At 42.6% G+C, this 18,730-nt stretch overlaps 1 protein-coding gene across 2 annotated transcripts in view; it reads right to left on the bottom strand.

Annotated features, from left to right (window-relative positions):
- PPP1R12B (protein phosphatase 1 regulatory subunit 12B) overlaps positions 1-18,730 on the bottom strand; it is a 127,586-nt gene that overhangs the window by 95,997 nt on the left and 12,859 nt on the right. For both annotated transcript variants that reach the window (XM_032791888.2, XM_032791889.2), the window contains exons 4-10: positions 18,067-18,211; positions 15,800-15,874; positions 12,915-12,994; positions 12,379-12,524; positions 8,222-8,334; positions 2,139-2,336; positions 1,200-1,282 (exon numbers count right to left, since the gene is read on the bottom strand). In XM_032791888.2, coding sequence (XP_032647779.1) covers positions 1,200-1,282; positions 2,139-2,336; positions 8,222-8,334; positions 12,379-12,524; positions 12,915-12,994; positions 15,800-15,874; positions 18,067-18,211 — 840 coding nt within the window. The remainder of the gene's footprint in view (positions 1-1,199; positions 1,283-2,138; positions 2,337-8,221; positions 8,335-12,378; positions 12,525-12,914; positions 12,995-15,799; positions 15,875-18,066; positions 18,212-18,730) is intronic.

Genomic DNA, 18,730 nt, shown 5'->3' with positions numbered 1-18,730 from the left:
GGGCAGCTTCCCCACTCACTCGTTCCCTCCCTCCTCTGGCTGCCCTTTCCCCCACCCCTAGCGGCACTCCTCCTGCCACACCCCCCAATGGATCATCTTGCGCACCCCACTTTGGAGACCACTGCTCTACAGCATTCCATGAAGCACTGATTTGGCTGGTGTTAAAAGAAAAGTACTGGAAAAATTGTGTCACACAGTACACTATGAATACCATCTGCTAATATAGCCTGATCCTCCTCCATCATACAGAGCGAGGGACACTTAGCAGCAATCAGTTGGGTACAGCACAGTCTAAGGCACTGTTCAAAAAATACTCAGCTTTATCAGCCATCCCTCCTGTAATTTCAAATACAAATTGTCTGCTAAGATCTAAATAATGGTGGCAGTTTGAGACTGAAGCTAGAGCACGGCAGGCAGGATGTAACAAGAACAGTACAGAATCTATAATTGCTGTGAAATTGTTTCTCAGAGCCTATTTGGTGTAACTGCTTCACAACAATTATAGTTTGTGCTGGCTCTACAAATCTAGCCAAGCTCAAATCTTACTCCCTTTAGATCACATTGCAAGGAACCCACTGGAGGCAGCACTTCCCCAAATAATCATGTTATGAGACAGATGCTGCTTCCATTTTTATACTGCTGCACCAGCAATGGGTAACCAAACAACACTTGGGGCCCCATCCTGCTAGGCACTTTACAGACACACAGCAGAGTCCCTGCAACAGAGTTCACAAACTTAAGCTACATCGAGAAGCAACAGGTGGACAAAAACAAATGGGATGGAAGAGATGATGTTTGAGCGAGTTACAGTACAATAAGAAGGGATCTCAACTAGAGCTCAAATTTAGACTTATTCTCAAGGACAAGAAGGCACCTGCATAGTGTCACAATGGAGGGGAGAAATGCATGCATAATCATTGTTTTCAGCGTTTCACATTTTAAATTCTCAAAGTGTGCCAATAGTTTAAGAGTTTAGGGAGCAGATACTATCGCCTACTGAGGGAAGGGCCCACTAAGTTCACTTTTCATAAAATATTGCCAGATTTCGAGCCATATCAAACACCTATGTGCTTGGGAGTGATGTGTGAAAACTATGAAGCAGGAGCACAGAAACAGGAGTAAGGCATTTCCAAGGAGTGAATTCCAGCAGAATATTCCCCAGAATAAAATCTGAGCCTTAAATTCAATTCAAGTCCTACCTGTTTTCCTTTTCTTCTATGTCACCCGTACTGCTTAGTCTTCTAGGGGCTATGGGGGCAAAGTAGTTTTTGCTATCCTTATCCTGAAGCAAAAAACAAAAAGTATTTCAAGATCATGTATATTTCACAAAGAAGTTACATCTTCAATGGCATTCAGCAACACCTCTGAATTACAGTGTTTCCATTCTTGCTTCTAGAAGTGAGAGTCAGTTTTTAATTTTTCCAAAATTGCCAATTTTCAAGGCCTTTGCTCTAAGTTTAAAAATTGGCATGGAGGAGTCAGCCTGGAACCATTTCAAGAAATAGCCCAAAAGATCTGTTTTCTAGAATTACCATATGTTCTTTTTAGAGAGTTGGCTTTCCTGGCAACTAGCATGATAAAAGGTGAGGCTAGTAACTGAGGTCAGCTTCTAAATTAAGACAGATCATGTGTAAATGGGCAGCAGAGCTGAATGGATGGAGAGCACACTGAGGAAGACTTTAGATTCAGAGCAGCACAATACCTACTGTGAACACAGGTCACTCACTGGCTGGATTAGACATTCCCAACTAAAGTATGTGGGATGCCAAACTACCGGGGGATTGCTAAACAGGCTCCAAATTAGGTAGGAAGGGGTAAAAGGAATGCTTTGGCTGAACTCCAACAATTTTGCATGAACTACCAACACAGAAAGTAAGATGGCGTACTTTTCAAAACAGGAAGAATGTATAAATGCACTAAAGCATCTGAACACAGATGCAAGCAGCATGAAAAAAAGCTGCAAGAAGAAAGAGAGGGGTATTAAATTATGGAGATTACAAATGAGTGGCCATTACTGAAACCCAGTGGGATGACGCTCAAAAGTGGGATGGCCTTACAGATGGATAAGCTGATTGACGCTGCTTGGTAAGCACCCCTCAGATGGGATTCACTACAAACTGTTTTGAGGGAAAGGAGACCTTTTCTTTGTTGTCTAAGAATGCAGAAATCCGGGGACTCGATGAAGAACGGTAGATGGAGGAACCTCTATCTCTTAGTGCCTCCCGGGAAGCAGCTTCGCTTAGCATATTGTGGCTGCCAGTTTTCCGCAGACCAAGCCTCCAAGATGAGGGAGATTCATCCTTTTGCTCCTCTGATTTATTGAGCAAACTGGTGAACTGCAGTGGGAGAAGACAACAGGGGGTAGGAAGCTAGGGTTCTGCAGACAGTATATAATTTAACTTCCCAGCGAATTTTACTAAGTAGGTTACACTTTAAAGCATGAGATTCAGTGCAGACTCCAGTGATAGCTAGACACATATACACACACAATTCTAATCTGTAAACGCAAGCTAAGGTTAATTAGGATAATAGAGGGGGAATAAAAAGGTGTAATATAAAGGTTTTGTCAGCATGTGTTTAAGGGTGGCAAAGGCACAAGTGCCTTATGCAGCTCATCCCACATGAGTGCAAGTGAACACTTCATATGAGAAACCATGCAACCGTATATTCTGTACATGCCGCTCTGTATTGGTTTTATTATGAACTTCAGTATACAACCACATACTATTTCCTCAAATATACAATTGTTTCACAACTTTGTTTCAGCTACAGATATGTAGCATGTTGTAGTACTGGCATATTACTCTATGTATGCAAGAGAGATCCATGAAAATAACCAATACTAGGAGAGGGAGGCTCCTGCAGAGCATCTGCCTCCATCTACTCATGTGCAAGGTTATAGGAGAGATGTGTGTTTTGTTTTTTTTTGGTTTGTTTTTTTTGCTGTACCTGAGTAGTACGCACTCGTTTAATTAACACTATTGCAATGCATATTTACAATGGGACAGAGTTAGTTTGCACATGGGTCCTTAATTCTGGCATTTTGAGATCTATGTACATAACTCTGCAACCTTTATGTTTTTTGTAATGTGGTTTTGGATGGATTTCGCTCCAAAGGAAAAAAAAAAAAGCTGAACATTACCAGATTACCTTAACCCACGTGCCTCATGGAGACCGTACAACTATTAGATTTTACCTTACAAGACACAGTGAGGCCATTATACTGACATTTCCCAGCAAGAAATCTAGTCTGATGGTAGTGAGACACAGGAAAAGCTCGAGAGGCAGGAGACAGTTGTTGTAAGCGAAGTTGTGTTAATTAAGGGATTTCAGTTAATCTGATGAATGTGTGCAACAAGGAGTTTATCTATAAAATATACATACACCTACTCTGTGTTAACCCATTTCAATTAATCAAAAGTCTCAAACTACTGAGAATCGGATTTTCATACTTGCATAGGAAGCACTCATCGGCTTGAGGTAGCTGCAATGCTTTGCAGCAGGGAAAGGGTTAACTACACTATTCATAGTTGCTCACTCTCTCTTCCTCATCACTTGCCTGGTTAAGTAAATTTAAGTTTATGCCATAGGGAGTGCTATTTTATTTGCTCTGGGCAAGCAATTAGGCTGACTGGCACATACAAAACAATTCATGACTAACTATGAAACCACTTGCATCTCTCAGATCTATTAGCTCAGTCTCTAAATAAATTTAAAAAAAATAACCCAGCATATAACAACCTGCACTTCAGTGTATGAACCTGAGACATTAAGCACAGGGCCACCAAAAGGAATGCAAGATATGAAGGTTACTCAGCTGTAACAGGAAGTTTTTTGACATGTACAGTCCCTATCTGTATTCCAAACATGGGTACACCCATGTTCTTTGCGCCTGAGACCAGAAAATTTGCACATTGTCTCTGTAGGTCTGTGCCTGAATCCTAGAGCCCCAGGGTGTAAGGGGAGGTTTGGACCAACTGCTTCTCCAGCTCCTTCGCTATCACAAATCCAGTCAGGATCCAAAGCAGAGGGGAAAGAGGATGGGTAGTGGAATACAGATTATGGTCCCATCGGGTATGCACAAAGAATGCTAACTCCAACATACAACTACTCCAGGTTCATCTATCAAACCAGAAAAGCCATGACCTTGGCAAAGATTGTCACTTTGGTATTAATTTAGTCTCTGTCTGAAGAGTAAACAGCCCAAAGCCAGCCTGTACACAGAGGTGAAGCCTGGTGACTGCTGTTTTGCAAGTACTCAAGACCATGTGGCCTAGCAGAGAAAGACAAACCTTGACTGTGGTTTGAGGTCTGAGGATGACTTGACTTATCAAGCTGTTCATGGCCTGAAATTGGTCCATAGGGAGATCGGCCCTTGCTTAAGTCAGTTCTTTGGTTGCTTCTATAAAGTCTAAGGTTTTTTGTGGGACTCAAAGTAGACTTTGTTTACACAAATTCCCAAGGATGTCAGAACGTGGATCAAAGATAGGGTTGCTGATTGAACCTCCTGATTGGATCTGCCTGTTAGGACCCAATCATTCAGGTACAAGAAGTTGGTATAGCTGTTTTGACTCATCTGGGCCATCACCATTGTGAGGTAGGCCCTGTTGCCAGTCCAAACAAAAGTACTCTGAACTGATAGTACTCTTGTCCCACCAGAAATCTGACTAACCTTCTGTGGGGCAGATGAATGCCCACATGAAAAAAAACATCTTTCATGTTGAGAGCTGTGCGCCACATGCCCTTCTCCAGGAAGAGAATTATCAATGCCAATGTGCACATACAGAATTATGATTTGCAAATAAAAATATTCAGCTGATGTAGGTAGAAAATGGGTCTTCATCCTTCTTTTTTCTTGGAGACTGAAATATAGGGAGTAGAACTCTTTTCCTAGATGCTGAGGTGGCACTTACTCTATATCTCCTCCTTGGAGAGGGCAGTCCACCTCCTTACGGAAGATTTCCTCTTGAAGGTGGTCCCTGAAGATGGACCAGGAAAGGGGTTTGCAAGGGGGAAGGAGAGATAAACTTGATGGCATAGCCAGACTGGATGGTATCCAATCCACACTTATACATTGTTACTGCCCTCCAATTGTGGGCGAAAAATTTGGGCCATCAAAGATTTGGGGGGCAGTTGGAGATGACATCAATAAACGTATGTGTTTCTTAAGCATCCTGTCAAAAGTAACCTCTGGTTGGTGGATAGAGTTGAGTGGCTGTGTTCGAAAGAGCTGCTTACCTTGCACTTTCTGACATTGCACGGCAGTTCGTAAGGGTGCTGGTGGTAGAATAGCTGAGGGAGATACACCTGTTTGTGGTGTTTCCTCTTTGGTGCTGGCTATAAATGCTCAGGGAGTGGAGGGTCGTCATGGAGTCTTAATGAGTGCAGTGACTCATCCACCTTTTTGTTACAGAGGTTAGACTCAAAGGGCAAGTCCTCCATGGGATTTTCTCCCTGAAGAATCCCAAAGAGTGAAGCCATGTTTCATGCCTCAAGTATCACTGCAGCAATAGCTCTAGATGCAATATCAGCAGTGTCCATTGCAAACTGAAAAGAAGTCTTAGCTACCAGTTTGCTTTCCTCGGTGAGGGCTTGGAATTGGATCCTGTCCACTGATGGAGTGTCTTTGAACTCCAAGAATTTGGAGTAATTTGTAAAATCGTGCTTTGCTAAAAGGACCTGGTTGTTAGCAATTCTCAACCTTTTTCAGGGTGGGAGTGCAAGATGCAGAAGTATGCCATACCGCCCTGGTTGGTTCCATGATAGCCTCATTTACCGGGAGGCCCACTTGATTGGGGCCAGTGGGCTGCAAGATTTCCATGAGCTTATACTGCATATCATGGACCTCCCGAAATGGAATCTGGAGTTCAATTGCCACAATCTGCAAGAGCTCTTGGTATTGCCTGTGGTCTTCAGGCAGAGATGCTGAGGATGGAGCAATTGCCTCATCAGGCAACGTCGATGATATCTGTCAGAACCAGTTGATCCAGCTCCATTTCCTCCTTCCACGTGCTCTGATGGAGCCAGTTGGTGTTGACTAGGAGGAGAGGGCCAGTGGGATTCATGCATAGATCTGGAGTGTCTCTAGCATAGGGATCCCATAGATCCCAACAGGGCCAGTATGAAGTGTCAACTGGTTGGGGGGGGAATCTTAATGCAGTGGATACCATCGGTCCTCTAGGTGGTCACCTCTGGGCATAAGATGGGTCCAAGATCTCCTGCTGTCTCTATCTGACCTAACCCCCCTACATGGAAGTGATAGCTTGTCTAGACATCAGAATCAACCAATGAGAAGGTAAATTCTGGCTCTGTTGGCCGTACTAGTAGATGAATGCTTCAATTCATCTATAGAATAGAGGACTAGTCCCTTCTCCTCAAGAGTTGTTTCTTCTTTCTTCTTCTGTTGTTGAGGTGTCCCTCAGGAGGATCACACCAGAAAGGGGAGGAAACAGAGGACAAGGTAAGGTGAAAATATCCTCAAAAGAGGTAAAAGTTTCAGTCTCTCCCAGAACACGAGGAGTCCCAGTGATTGGGACTGATGGTGCTCAGTTGATCCTTCTGGGAACGAGTCAGTACATTTGAAGAGGAGTCTATCCTGGAGCTCCCAGTCAGTGCTGGCAGGTGCCAATCCTTTGGCTTTAAAGTTAGAGCCAGAGTCAATACTGAGTCTTTTCTCCTTCACACCTTACCTTCATGGTCAGGTTTATGCAGACCTGAGTCTTTAGGATCAACATGAGGGCTCACCTGACTTGGACAGAGTCAAGGAGGGATCCTTCTTTTAGAAGCAAATGGGGAAGGGGATCTATGCCCCTAACTCTCCTACTAGGCCTGAGACAATGACTACTCTGACTTAACAGCCCTGGCCTCTGCTTTGGAGCTCATGCTTAGAGGGGCACTGCCTGCAGACCAAGGCCTATGTACCAGGGTTCACCTGCCAGGATCTGACTGGGTCTCATGACTTTCTCCATGAAGTACTTGTTCAGTTGAAACTCGTCGCCTCTCTAGTTTGGGGAGGGCAGCAGAGGCAGATGCTGCACTTAGTGGAGATGTGAGCCTCCCTAAGACACTAAAGGCAGCATTAATCGTCATCGCTGACTGAAATAGGGCAGGGGCAAGAGACACTTCTTAATTCCCAGGACTCTAGGCATAGTCCTCCTTCTGAGGGGAGTGAAAAGAAATGGAGAGGGGAGGCCCCAAGGCGGGAGCGGAGCGCAGGGGGACTAAACTATGCTAATTAAAAGACTATAATAGTGTATAGTTGCTAGTATTTTCATTTACAGGTACGAAAACAGTACAAAAGATGGCTCTGGACATAGGATTCTGACTCATGCTGAGCAACAGTAAGAATGAACAAGAGAGACAGTTGGTCTGCACCTCTCCTTATACCATCGATACTGTGCACAAAGAACACCAGGGCCCAAAAACGGACCAACAGACACTACTTGCAAATTCTCCAGTCTCAGGCATGTATGAAATATACATAGGGACCAAATTCATGGCTCCTGCTAGCCAAGTGGATTTAGAGTCAGAAGAGGTTTATGTCTAATCTCAGTAGCAATAGAGAGCTTCACTCAAAGAGAGATGAGGGAGAATATCATTGCCAGAGAAATGACAAGCAATCTCACCTCTACCTCATTAGTGTAGCATCATAGCTCATACAGTGCCATCAAGTCTGGTACAGGTTATGTAACCTGGATGGATCTTCAGGCTATGTGCTTCAATACCAATTGCATTGTTGTCACATTGCCATGAAGAGCAAAAACAGGAATTTTACCAGTCGCTTCCATAAGGACAGTTTCAACGGAGTTCTCTGTTGCAGTACTTCCTGCTGGAAGGAACTAGGGGAAGAGATGTCAACAAAACTGCTTCTGTCACCGAACAGGCAGTGGGGTCCTTCCTGGCCAGAGAACCAGGAGTACTTGTTAAGCAGTAAAGTGTGGTTTTGGTTTTGTTTTTTTTTTAATGCCCCCACTTATTTCAGAGGGTGACATAATGGAAAGATAGCACACCAGACAAAATAAGCCCTATTTGTGCATGTCGCAGACTATTATGCCATTAACTGTGCCTCTTTGTTAAATCAGAGAGAGAATAGTATCTGATTGTAAGTCTTGCAACCTCTCTGAACACCAGTTAAGAAAATCTATTCTCCAGTGTAACCAATTGCTTTAAAGCAACAATGGAATGCACAGTTGGACTCTGAGTCAATCCCCAATTCACTTACTTTTCTGGCAGGAGCTGCAGTGAAGGAGTTTTGCTCTGGTGGTGGTATTTGCTCAGTGATGCTAGTCCTGGGTTCATGACTAGAATGGTTGGCAAAGGACTCTTTCTTTCTCTCTACAATTTTAGACAAGGGGAGGAAAAACAAGGTGTTTGAATGTTGCATTTATAAACCACTTTCCCTTTACCACTGTGATGTGCAAATAAGCAGACCCAGAGCCTGTGTAATAACGGAACATTCCAGTTCCCCACACTCAGAATAAAGGGAAGAATCCCTAAGTCTACTCATTGAACAAAAGGTATTTCTGCCCAGTCCTAAAACACCTCTGCACTAAGTGGATAGAACTGAAGCATGCTTTACAGAGCCACCTATTTACCCCCAGCAGGTAAACTGTCCCGTCTTTCCTGAGAGCGTTTGAGGCCAGATAACAGACTTCACTCATTAGATTTCCTTTAACTGATCATTCTTGACAGACACATGGGTTTGAGAACTAGACTAAAGTATTCCTGCAATGCCAAAATATACCTAGTGGCATGCACATCTGAATCAGTCAGGTGAGGGATACCATGACATGGTTCTGCTGGCTATTCACTATGGGTTTGGGGCATAGCTCTTGCAGAGAGAGGAAGATGGGAATCCAATGGCATAACTTATTTTTCATTTTTGTGTACAGCTGGGGCTATCTGATCACTCTGGAGATAGTCAAGAATAAACTAACCGAAAACAGACAGATCCTGTGGCTACCTACTTGCTCCATTCTACAAGCTCAAGCTCAAGCTTCCACCATTACGGCTTTTTGATTTCTATTCAAGACAGATGCTTCCTTTCTGCGGAAGTGTGCTGGGGCTAGGCCAGCCAGCCTGCGGCCGGGACTTGGGACAGGCTAGGCAGGCGCTGGGGCCATGCCGCCCGGAGCTCCAGGGCTGGGAGCGCTGGGCCTGCAGCACCCAGGTGGGGGCTGCCAGCGCTGGGGCTGCCCACCTGGCACAGTTTGTCTTGCACTTGTTTTATCTTTCAGTAGCAGTCTGAAGCAGATTAGTACACAAAGATACAGCATTGCCGCACTTTTTGTGCACTGCTGTTTGCTCCTCAGGGACGGGGGAATGCCTCAATTTCACTTGGCTGCCTCCACTTGCTTTGAGCAAATCAGAGAGCTGAGCAGAAATAGGGCTCTAAACTCTTGTAAGAAATAAGGCCAAGACAAAAAACTCTGGGCTCTTTTGCCTTCTCAAGTTTTCATACCAGAGTCAGCAATTAAAATACATGTGTGTTTTACATACGGAAAAGCTACTTTACACTAAGAGTTGCCAAAACAGGTCTGCTCTGACTTTAGTTTAACTTCAATTCCATATTTGTATAATGTTCATCCATACTGTTTCTGAAGCTGATACGCTATGTGACACCACTTCCTGCAGCTAAACCGCTGCTTATAGGCAGGCTTGGAAGGATTGATTACATTTTTTTTAAATGTCAGTAAAAGTTGATTTCACTGTACACACAAACAGAACAAATTTTTCCCTCAATAATCAACATTTACAGATAGGCAAAGCTAAGAAAAATGCTGCTTAGGAACTTACTAGTTTGATTTAAGGCTATTTACTGTACTTTATATATTTTGACATGCAATGTTAACAAATTTGCTTTAATGGCTATAAAGCTTTAATTTTTTGAATCTTAATGTCTGTCATTAAGTAACTGTCTGATCCCTCCATAATTTCCTACAGCTGAAAATAAAAAATGTGAATACCTCATAATAGTGAAACTGTGAAAATGTAAAATGGATAAAAATAAAAAATGCTTGAAAACAGATATTATCCCTCAAAATTATAAAAAAATAAGTTATTCTGCCAAGCCTACTTGTTGATGTTTCATTTAGGCCCCTGCTTTGCTTGCAAGACCCGAGATTACAAGACAAAGTTGCTGCCTATTAAACACTATTTTAATTAGAAGACCAACTGCACATGGACTAAAATCCATATGACATTTATTTTATTTACATGCCAAAAGATTTAATTTTAAAAAACTTTTAATCTTTGTCATTAGTATACACAGACAGAGACTTTTTTTTTTTTAAATTGCCAGTTCTGCCAAGATCAACCTAGATGCTTCGGTCCTTTTAACTCATCATCCACTTTCAAGTTTGTCCAATCAGAGCCCAAGTGATAGTTCTTTCGCTGCACAACAGAAGCCAGGTTGTGCTTCCATAGCTGTTTGACAGTTTTGCAGTGCTCAATGGAGTAAAGATTTATTGATTAGCACACTAAGGAAACAGACTGAGTAAGGTGCAGTTATAATCCACAGGCACACTAACTCTTGATCAATATTCGTCTTCCTTGTCTAGTGAAAAAAACTGAAAATATATTGATAAACTAAGTACCATCATCACCCAATGAAATGCTGTTTTGTAGCTTTCTAAAGTCATTGTTCAGAAACAACAGGATCCTAACAGTCTTACATCTATAGAACACTAGGGGGGAGACTTGTTTTCTGTTTTTATTCTGGGGATGAAAGCTAAACAGTGTCACAGGAATCTGCGGTCAGCCCCTCTTTGCAGAGATATGGGTAAACCAGGAAGCAGAGACCTAAATATTGTCATTTGAACAACATGTGCACCACACACACCCTGACTAAGTTCCTAACTGAAGCCACTGAGACGTTATGAAGAAACCAGGAGCCTGGAACTCCAGCAGTTAACAGCAGCAGCTAAAGCATGAGATTACATGATGTACTTAGTGAATCCATTATTCTTCAGCAGACTGAAACCTTTATACACCAAGATCAGAAAAAGCTTTCCATATGGTGATGGAGTATTTAAATGTAACAGGAAACAAGTTTCCATTTCCTACTGTTTATTTTTCCTGAAAACACATTTTTAGTCCTTTATCTAGAACAACAGCAAGTGGCTTTTACTGAGCAACATTAAAATGAGTTAACTAGAAGATGAACTTCTAGACACACCTTCATTCAGTTCATTATATTTAAGGTACAATAGGAGTACTATTTTCTCCACACATTGAACTGGTTACTCAAAACCTCTCATTCACCAAAATTTTTACCTTTAAGGGGGAACATAGGCAAGTAAGACTGGAAACTAACGAGAGCCCTGTGTTATTCTCAAATGTGAAATAACCACAAAATAAAACAAAAAGCAATGTATAAAATGGAAGAAAAAAAATCAAAAGCTTCTAATCAGCCAGGGGGGAGTCAGTAGCCAATGGGAGCACCCATGAGCACAAATGGTGAGCTACGAGGATCAATTCCACCAGACAGAGTGCATCCAGGCAATGGTGGGTCCCGCAAAGGTCACACGCGTGCTGAGCAGGTGGGGGTCAGCAGGACGGTTTGGCAGCTGTATAAAGAGTGCGGAGGGGAAGGGGGTGAGGGGTGTGTGAGGAGACAGGGCTGATGAAACAAAAACACAAAATTCCCCAAAAATAAAATGAAAAAAAAAAAATCGAAAAACAAAGTTTCACAGGTGTCTAACTACTGCCCATCCCAAAGTTAGCATAGTCTGGTGGGGAAGGTTATCCAAAAATTCAAAGCATTTTAAACACACTTACGCTGAGGAAAAGGCACAGTTTATATAAGACCTACATAACATTTTTGTTTTGTCCTGACGCAGAGCTGATGGAGAACATAAATTAAAACCTACCCCCAGATCTTTACTAACACTTATGCTGATCTATGAGCCAATAAACAAAAAGGAAAATGTCCTGTTTGCATTTAGTGCTTGAAACAACAATGCTGGTTTGAAACATTTGACAAGATAAAAGTTTTTATCCCTCTAAAAGGGTCTTGCAAAGTTGTATTAAACGAAAGGATGGGGCAAGGACTATTAAATTCACCATTACTTTGCTTTCTAGCAATTCTAATTTTGGGTATTGAGATCAAATTCTAATTTCTCACCTAAGTATTCATCTGTTTTAAAATAAATTCAGAGTCAATGAAGTCAGGTCTTCCATTTTTTAAAAGATGTCTCACTATATAGTTATCCACCATATGCTGTACCAGTCCATGTGATTTACTGAGCAGCTCAGCTCATCTGAAGAAACATTTTTAAAATGCATTTCGCCTTTGAAAAAACAGTGAGTGGGACTCCCTACCTGAGGCCTCCTATCTTAATTAATTAACTAAAATCTCAGTGTTGCATTATGCATTACCTGCCTCCTTTTCAGCATCTGATTCTGAAGCCTCATCTTCTTCAGCTTCCTCCTCTTCCTCAGAGCTGGAACTGCTCGATTCCTTGTTCTCTTCTTCTGGTTCCCGGGACTTCAGAGCGTCGTCTTCATAAAGAATCTTCTCTTTGCTAAGACAAATAGGAGTTTTTAAGATGTGCCAACAGGGGAAAGCAGCTATTTGTGACCTTTACTCTTAAGGAACCTACAGATAAGTCACTATATCTAGAACAGGTAAGCACACAAGTACCTCTTACACACTTCTGCACCCCACCGTTTCCTACTCAGTACATTTGTTATGGGTGAAATTCCCGATCCTGCATCCCCATGCTGGCAGAGACAACTCCACTCAGCCTGGGGAAATGTGGACTAGAGTGCAATCCCTCTAGCTGTACTAAAAGGTCTCAAATTGAGATCATCAAGTCTTCAGACAGAGGTTGGAGATAGCTACCCAGGGAAGACAGGCGTGTAGGAGACTGTAGAAAAGACAAAAGCTACACTAGCTGTTTTGTGGGTCTTACTTTTTGAAGAGTCCACTTTGCAGTTTCCCATTCATGTCAGCTTCAATTAGCTTGTTTCTCGTCTCCTTCTCACTGCGCAGCTGTCAAAAGGTGGGAGAAGAATGGGAAGGTCATATTTGAACAGGCATCAGCAGCACGAGCAGCTCATTATCAGTCTAAAGTCATCCGAAACCTCATTTTGAGGAAGTGGCAGGTGTTTTTCCTTGTTAAGTGCTTTGTTGTTGTTCAATCTGACAGGCAAATACACATCTATAAGCCCACCATATCACAGCCAGGAATAGCTATAATAGAGTAAGGTAGATACCAGGTACATTGTTACACTCAAGTGTCACTTCATGGGAAATTCCATAGAAATCAGCAACAGTGCTGATGGAGGGGAGTCCCCTTTGACCCTAAGGGTCAGATGCTTGCCCCAGATGTACTGCCCTGTTCTTTCAAGCACATGCACAGAATTGGGGTGGGTTTGAGGGGAAGTTGTCATCAAGTGTCAATTCCTGCAGTGATGGAACTGTTTTAGCCACCTGGTTCAGGAATCTTGGCACCAGAGATTCCATTAGGGATGGATAAACCAGTAGCAGCATGGTAATAGTTAGGGTAACTCCCAGGAGCTATAGGCATGTATTTATGTAGAGCAGAAAGAGATTGTAATTCTAGTGTAGTCGTGCATTTTGAGGATCATTCTGAGCCTGAAAATCCCACTAAAAATCCCTCAGCCTGGCACTCACGTTCAAGTGAATGCATCCTGGAATCTCAAAATTGTAAACACCGCAGTGCAGCGTTTATAGGATTGGAAAGCACTGCGGGACCCCAGCATTGGATGCCTTAAACCAGTGGTCCCCAACTTTTTTTTTCTGGCGGGCCCCAGACAACAAGCCACGGAGAACCATAGTGGCAGACAAGCATCCGCCAAAATTCTGCCGACAAGTGGCAACATCAATAGGTATTGCCGCCAAATTGCCGCCGACAAGCAGCAGCATCCAGAGGTGCCGCCGCCGAAATACCGCCGAAAATCGGCAGCTTTTCGGCAGTGATGCCTCTGGATGACACAGTTTGTCAGTGGCATTTTGGTGGATGCTTGTCCATCAGACAGTATGCAGGCACACTTAGACGCCTCGGCAGATGCCATGATGCCCTTGGGCACCGCGTTGGCGACCCCTGCCTTAAGCTAACAGAATATCAAGATAGTGCTATAAGGGGAGGTTGACTGGGGTGGCTAGATCTGTTCAGCAGAGAACTTCTCCCCTCCTTTGCTTCTTCTGCACATTGCCCAAGGTAAGTTATAAGTTCTTCCTCTGCTGATAGAGAGGCCCAGAATCCCTCTGGACATGTAAGAAGCACAAACATATTCGCATCTTTGAATGCATGCCATATCTGGGATCGGGAAGGAATTTTCCCCCAGGGCAGACTGACAGAGGCTCTGTGGATTTTTTGCCTTCCTCTGTAGCGGGGGACTCGGGTCACTTGCTGGAGGATCCTCTGCACCTTGAAGTCTTAAAGCCATGATTTGAGGACTTCAACAGCTCAGATATAGGTTAGAGGTTTGTTACAGGAGTGAATGGGTGAGATTCTGTGTCCTGCATTGTGCAAGAGGTTGGACCAGCTGATCATAACGGTCCCTTCTGACCTTAAAGTCTATGATTTGATGGTTCCAACAGACATAAGCCCAGGAAAGTCATTCATAACTTGAAATATAGAGCTTCTCCTAAGAGTTCTGAGTGCCTAATTTAGCCTAAGGTTAGGTGAGAACACAGAAGACATACCACCATTTTTCCTGGTCCTGTCTGAAAGAAATATGTCAAGATTCATTAAGAAATTTGTGTATGGCCTATTCATGCATGTTATAGCAGTTTTTTTATGCTATATGTAAGAGAATTTGTAGGTGTGGGGTTTTTTTTGTTTTTTTTTTTGTTTTTTTGGAGTGCAGTTTTCTGCATTAAGCTGGTTCACACTTCCTGGGAGAAAAGCCTAAAGAACTCTGTTTATATATTAGTTTATCAAGTCCCCTACTTTGCTGAGAAGTTGGTTCACATTAAAAACAGTTTTGGAAAAGAAAAAAAAAGGATGCAACCAGAATTCTGGGTTCTACCTCTCTCACTGCCCTATTCCTCAAAGCTGTAAGTACTGGTATCACCACCATGTTTTTATAGCTAACATTTTCTCTCTAGCAACACCACTTTAATTCCACCACGTTATGCTGCATCTGGCTGGATTTTTTTTTTTTTTTTTTTTTTGCTTGACTGGATCTTGGTGACATCAATGAATGTGTGGCAAGTCTGAGATGGACTAGGAAGGAATGCAACTCCAGACCAATGCTGCAATATGAGGATCAGTTTTCCTTTGATCTCAAGGCTTTCACCACATCACAAGATGACATACTATTTAGTGTGGGTTTGAAATTACTACACTTCTCCCAATGTTGGGGTTCACATAGTAACTTATAATTACTTCTCCCTCACTCAGCCTTGCTCTTCTAAAAGACAATACAGGAACAAATATACCAGTTCAGAATACAGCAGGACACAGTATTTGAGTCACCTTCTCTTATGTGAAGTTATAATAACCATAAGCATTCCTCAGTTACTATGTAAGTACCTCCCAGAAACAAGAGATTTAGGGACAATGGTAAATATAAAGATTAACTGTACAGCTACACTCAATGTCTAGAATGCAAGATGTTGATAAATCATTGTCCCTCTTGCTACAGCTGAATTGCTAGCAAACGGGTTCTGTAATTTTAAGTATGCCATTATCTTTAATGTCTCCAGATTATCTAAGAAATGATGGCACGTAGTTTCATATCTTGACTGAGACATCATATGTATGTTAGATTATCCATGCAGAGAGAGCTAGTTAGAAAGCAAGAAAGCGGTCAGCCAAAAACTCACCACATTCTGTTTTTTCTGCAGCATCTCCAAGTGCTCAACCAGTCCCTCATCAGCCACATCAAATGGTGTCTGGCCCTGATGACACAGGCAATTAGAAAACAAAGGAACCATCCAAGCTTCATTAATATGTGCGAAATGTTCTTTACCAGTGGATAAAAGAACTGAACTTCCGGCCGCAGTACGCAATTAGGAGACCCCCACCTTCAGAGACCTGCTTGGACCTTCAACTGCCAGGTGACATATGGAATGGGATGGCAGAGAAGACAGCTCTCATGTCATTTTGCCATAGTCACTTAATTCCTAGACCAGGGATGGCCAAAAGCAGAGGATGCAGTTTTATAATGCAACCCATGGCCAGACTCACCTTTATTACAAATGCAGCTCAGAGAAAATGAGATCCCATGCTACAACTCAGCAGCAAGAACTATTGCATTTGGGTCACGTGCTCTCCAAAAATTGCACATCTACATTAAGGATGAGGGTGACTTCAACCTGCCCTATTCTTTAGTGCACCCTTCTAAGTTCCTGGCAATCTGCCAATGCAGCCATCAACAGGACAAAGCTGAGGGGTCTCTGTCCTGAACTGTTACACATAAATACACCTCTACCCCGATATAACACAAATTCAGATATAACGCAGTAAAGCAGCACTCAGGGGGTGGGGGGGCCTGCATGCTCCGGTGGATCAAAACAAGTTCGAGATAACACAGTTTCACCTATAACGCGTGAAGATTGTTTGGCTCCCAAGGACAGCGTTATATCGGGGTAGAGGTGTATAAAATAACTAGGAAGGCCACATTGGGATGTAATGCAAGAGACCTGCAACACTGTCATTTTAATCAAAATACTCAGCCACCTTATTAATCACATTAATAATGAAACCTGATGGCTATTGATTAAATGAAGACTGACAGGCCACAGCTCCTGGCCAGGGAATTTACAACCCATAGTCAGATCACTAAAGATATTATGACCCACTTAACTTTCAAAGGGATTGTTTGCAGAGCAATAAGGCAGTAGAACCTCGCTAATTTGCAGCAGTTACCCAGACAACCATTGAGGATTACAGAATTTTGCAAATTCAGTCCCAATACAGCAAAGAGAATTGTGGTGGCAGGGGTCTGTCCATGTGGTTCTCTTTGCCAGATCAGGCCTTAGGTGAATAATCATACAAAGAAAAATAAACCGAATGAATCACAAGCGTAATTTTTCAGATCAATTTTCACTACAAGCAGATGTTACTCTATTCCTCATTTATACAAGGAGGAAAATGCCACACTCAGCCAGACGCTTAAAAAAAGTTAATTTATTCTCTCAGCTGCCTAAGCCTCCTGCCTGGATTCATTCCTGATGTTGCTCTAGCAGGTATAGTCTCAATCCACTGTTAAAGAAGTGGCCATGATATCACAGCACTGAATCAATTCAGGCAGGAAGCAGTTTAGATAGGTAAAAACAGTTTCATACACATCAGAGTTCAGAAATAACAGGAAAGGAGAACAGGATGGGAGTTTCATGGGGGACAAGTACATTTTTAAACGTTAACAGTATGTGGCTCTGAAGTTAATACTGTAATCAGCAAAAAAAAAAAAAAAAAAGTTACACAGTCTCTGCTTCCCACCCTCACAACTAGAGAATTCTGCAGGTTCCCCCAGATTATATGACCAAGATGTTCAGAGTGAATGGAAAGGATTTAAAACCTTCAGCATCCAATCGGTTATCTCCAAAAAGCTACAGGCTTCCAGTTACAGCTACATGTCCACAATTAAAGTTTTCCATGAAAAACTCTGGGATTACCACCACCAGGTCTTTTGTACCTGGCTTATTTCCCATGCAAATAAGACTGATTTTTGGTCACTTTTAAGTTGCCAAGACAGTATTAAAACGAGACAGAAGATACCCTGCACTCCTCTCCCTTACATTCCTGAGCTTTAAGACTCACTGACTAACCTTTTTCCACAAGACTAGGGAGGGTAGCAGCCTCAGAAACAGGAAGTCTTTAAATTCGGTGTTTCCAAATACGTTTCAATTTATACAGAGTAATTAGAGCTGGTCTTCTTGCAACTTACCAGATGGCTGGGCTGAGCAATGGGCAAAAAAGGTGTGTGCACATTTCTCTATAAAACTCACACTTCAGCTCTGACCTAACAGGGATCAGGGCTCTTCTAGGTAAAGACTGTTTCAGCATAGCAGAGTACAGCAGTAAAATCCTTGCTTCCAGACAGTCACTGGAACTCTGAAGTTGCATCAATAGTTTAACACTCACTCACCAGCTTGTTCCTGATGTCCATGTCACAGAGCGCTTCAGCCAAGTTAGTGCAAGCTTCTTTCACTCCCCAGTGTGCTGCAGCATGGAGTGGAGTCCAGCCATCGTTGTCCTGGACATTCAAATTAAACCCAGCTTGGATCAATAGCCTAAGGAAAGAAAAAAAGACAATGAATCTCCATGCATAAGTTCCCTACCGGGGAGTTAGCATGGTAAACATTAGACCGTTTGTATTTTTATGTTCATTTGCAAATAAGAACGTAAGAATGGCCGTACTGCGTCAGATCATCCCTCCAAGCCCAATATCCTGTCTTCTGACAGTGGTTGGTGCCAGATGATTCAGAGGAAATTAACAGAACAGGGTAATTTTGAGTGATTCACACCCTATCATCCAGCCCCAGCTTCTGGCTGCCAGATGTTTAAGGACACCCTGAGCATGGGGTTGTGTCCCTGACCATCTTGGCTAATAGTATTAATGGACATATCCTCCAAGAACTTCTCTAATTCTTTTTTGAGCCCAGTTATACTTTTGGCCTTCATAGCATTCCCCCGCAACAAGTTCCACAGGTTGACTGTGTGTTGTATGAAGAACTTCCTTATCTTTGTTTTAACCCTGCTGCCTATTAATTTCACTGGGTGTTATCTGAAGGGATAAACAACAACACTTC

This window comes from Chelonoidis abingdonii, chromosome 4, assembly GCF_003597395.2.
Source record: "Chelonoidis abingdonii isolate Lonesome George chromosome 4, CheloAbing_2.0, whole genome shotgun sequence".
NCBI classification, from domain to species: domain Eukaryota; kingdom Metazoa; phylum Chordata; order Testudines; family Testudinidae; genus Chelonoidis; species Chelonoidis abingdonii.
Note: the sequence above shows the minus strand (reverse complement) of the source record. Positions and strands in the feature narration are given on the sequence as shown.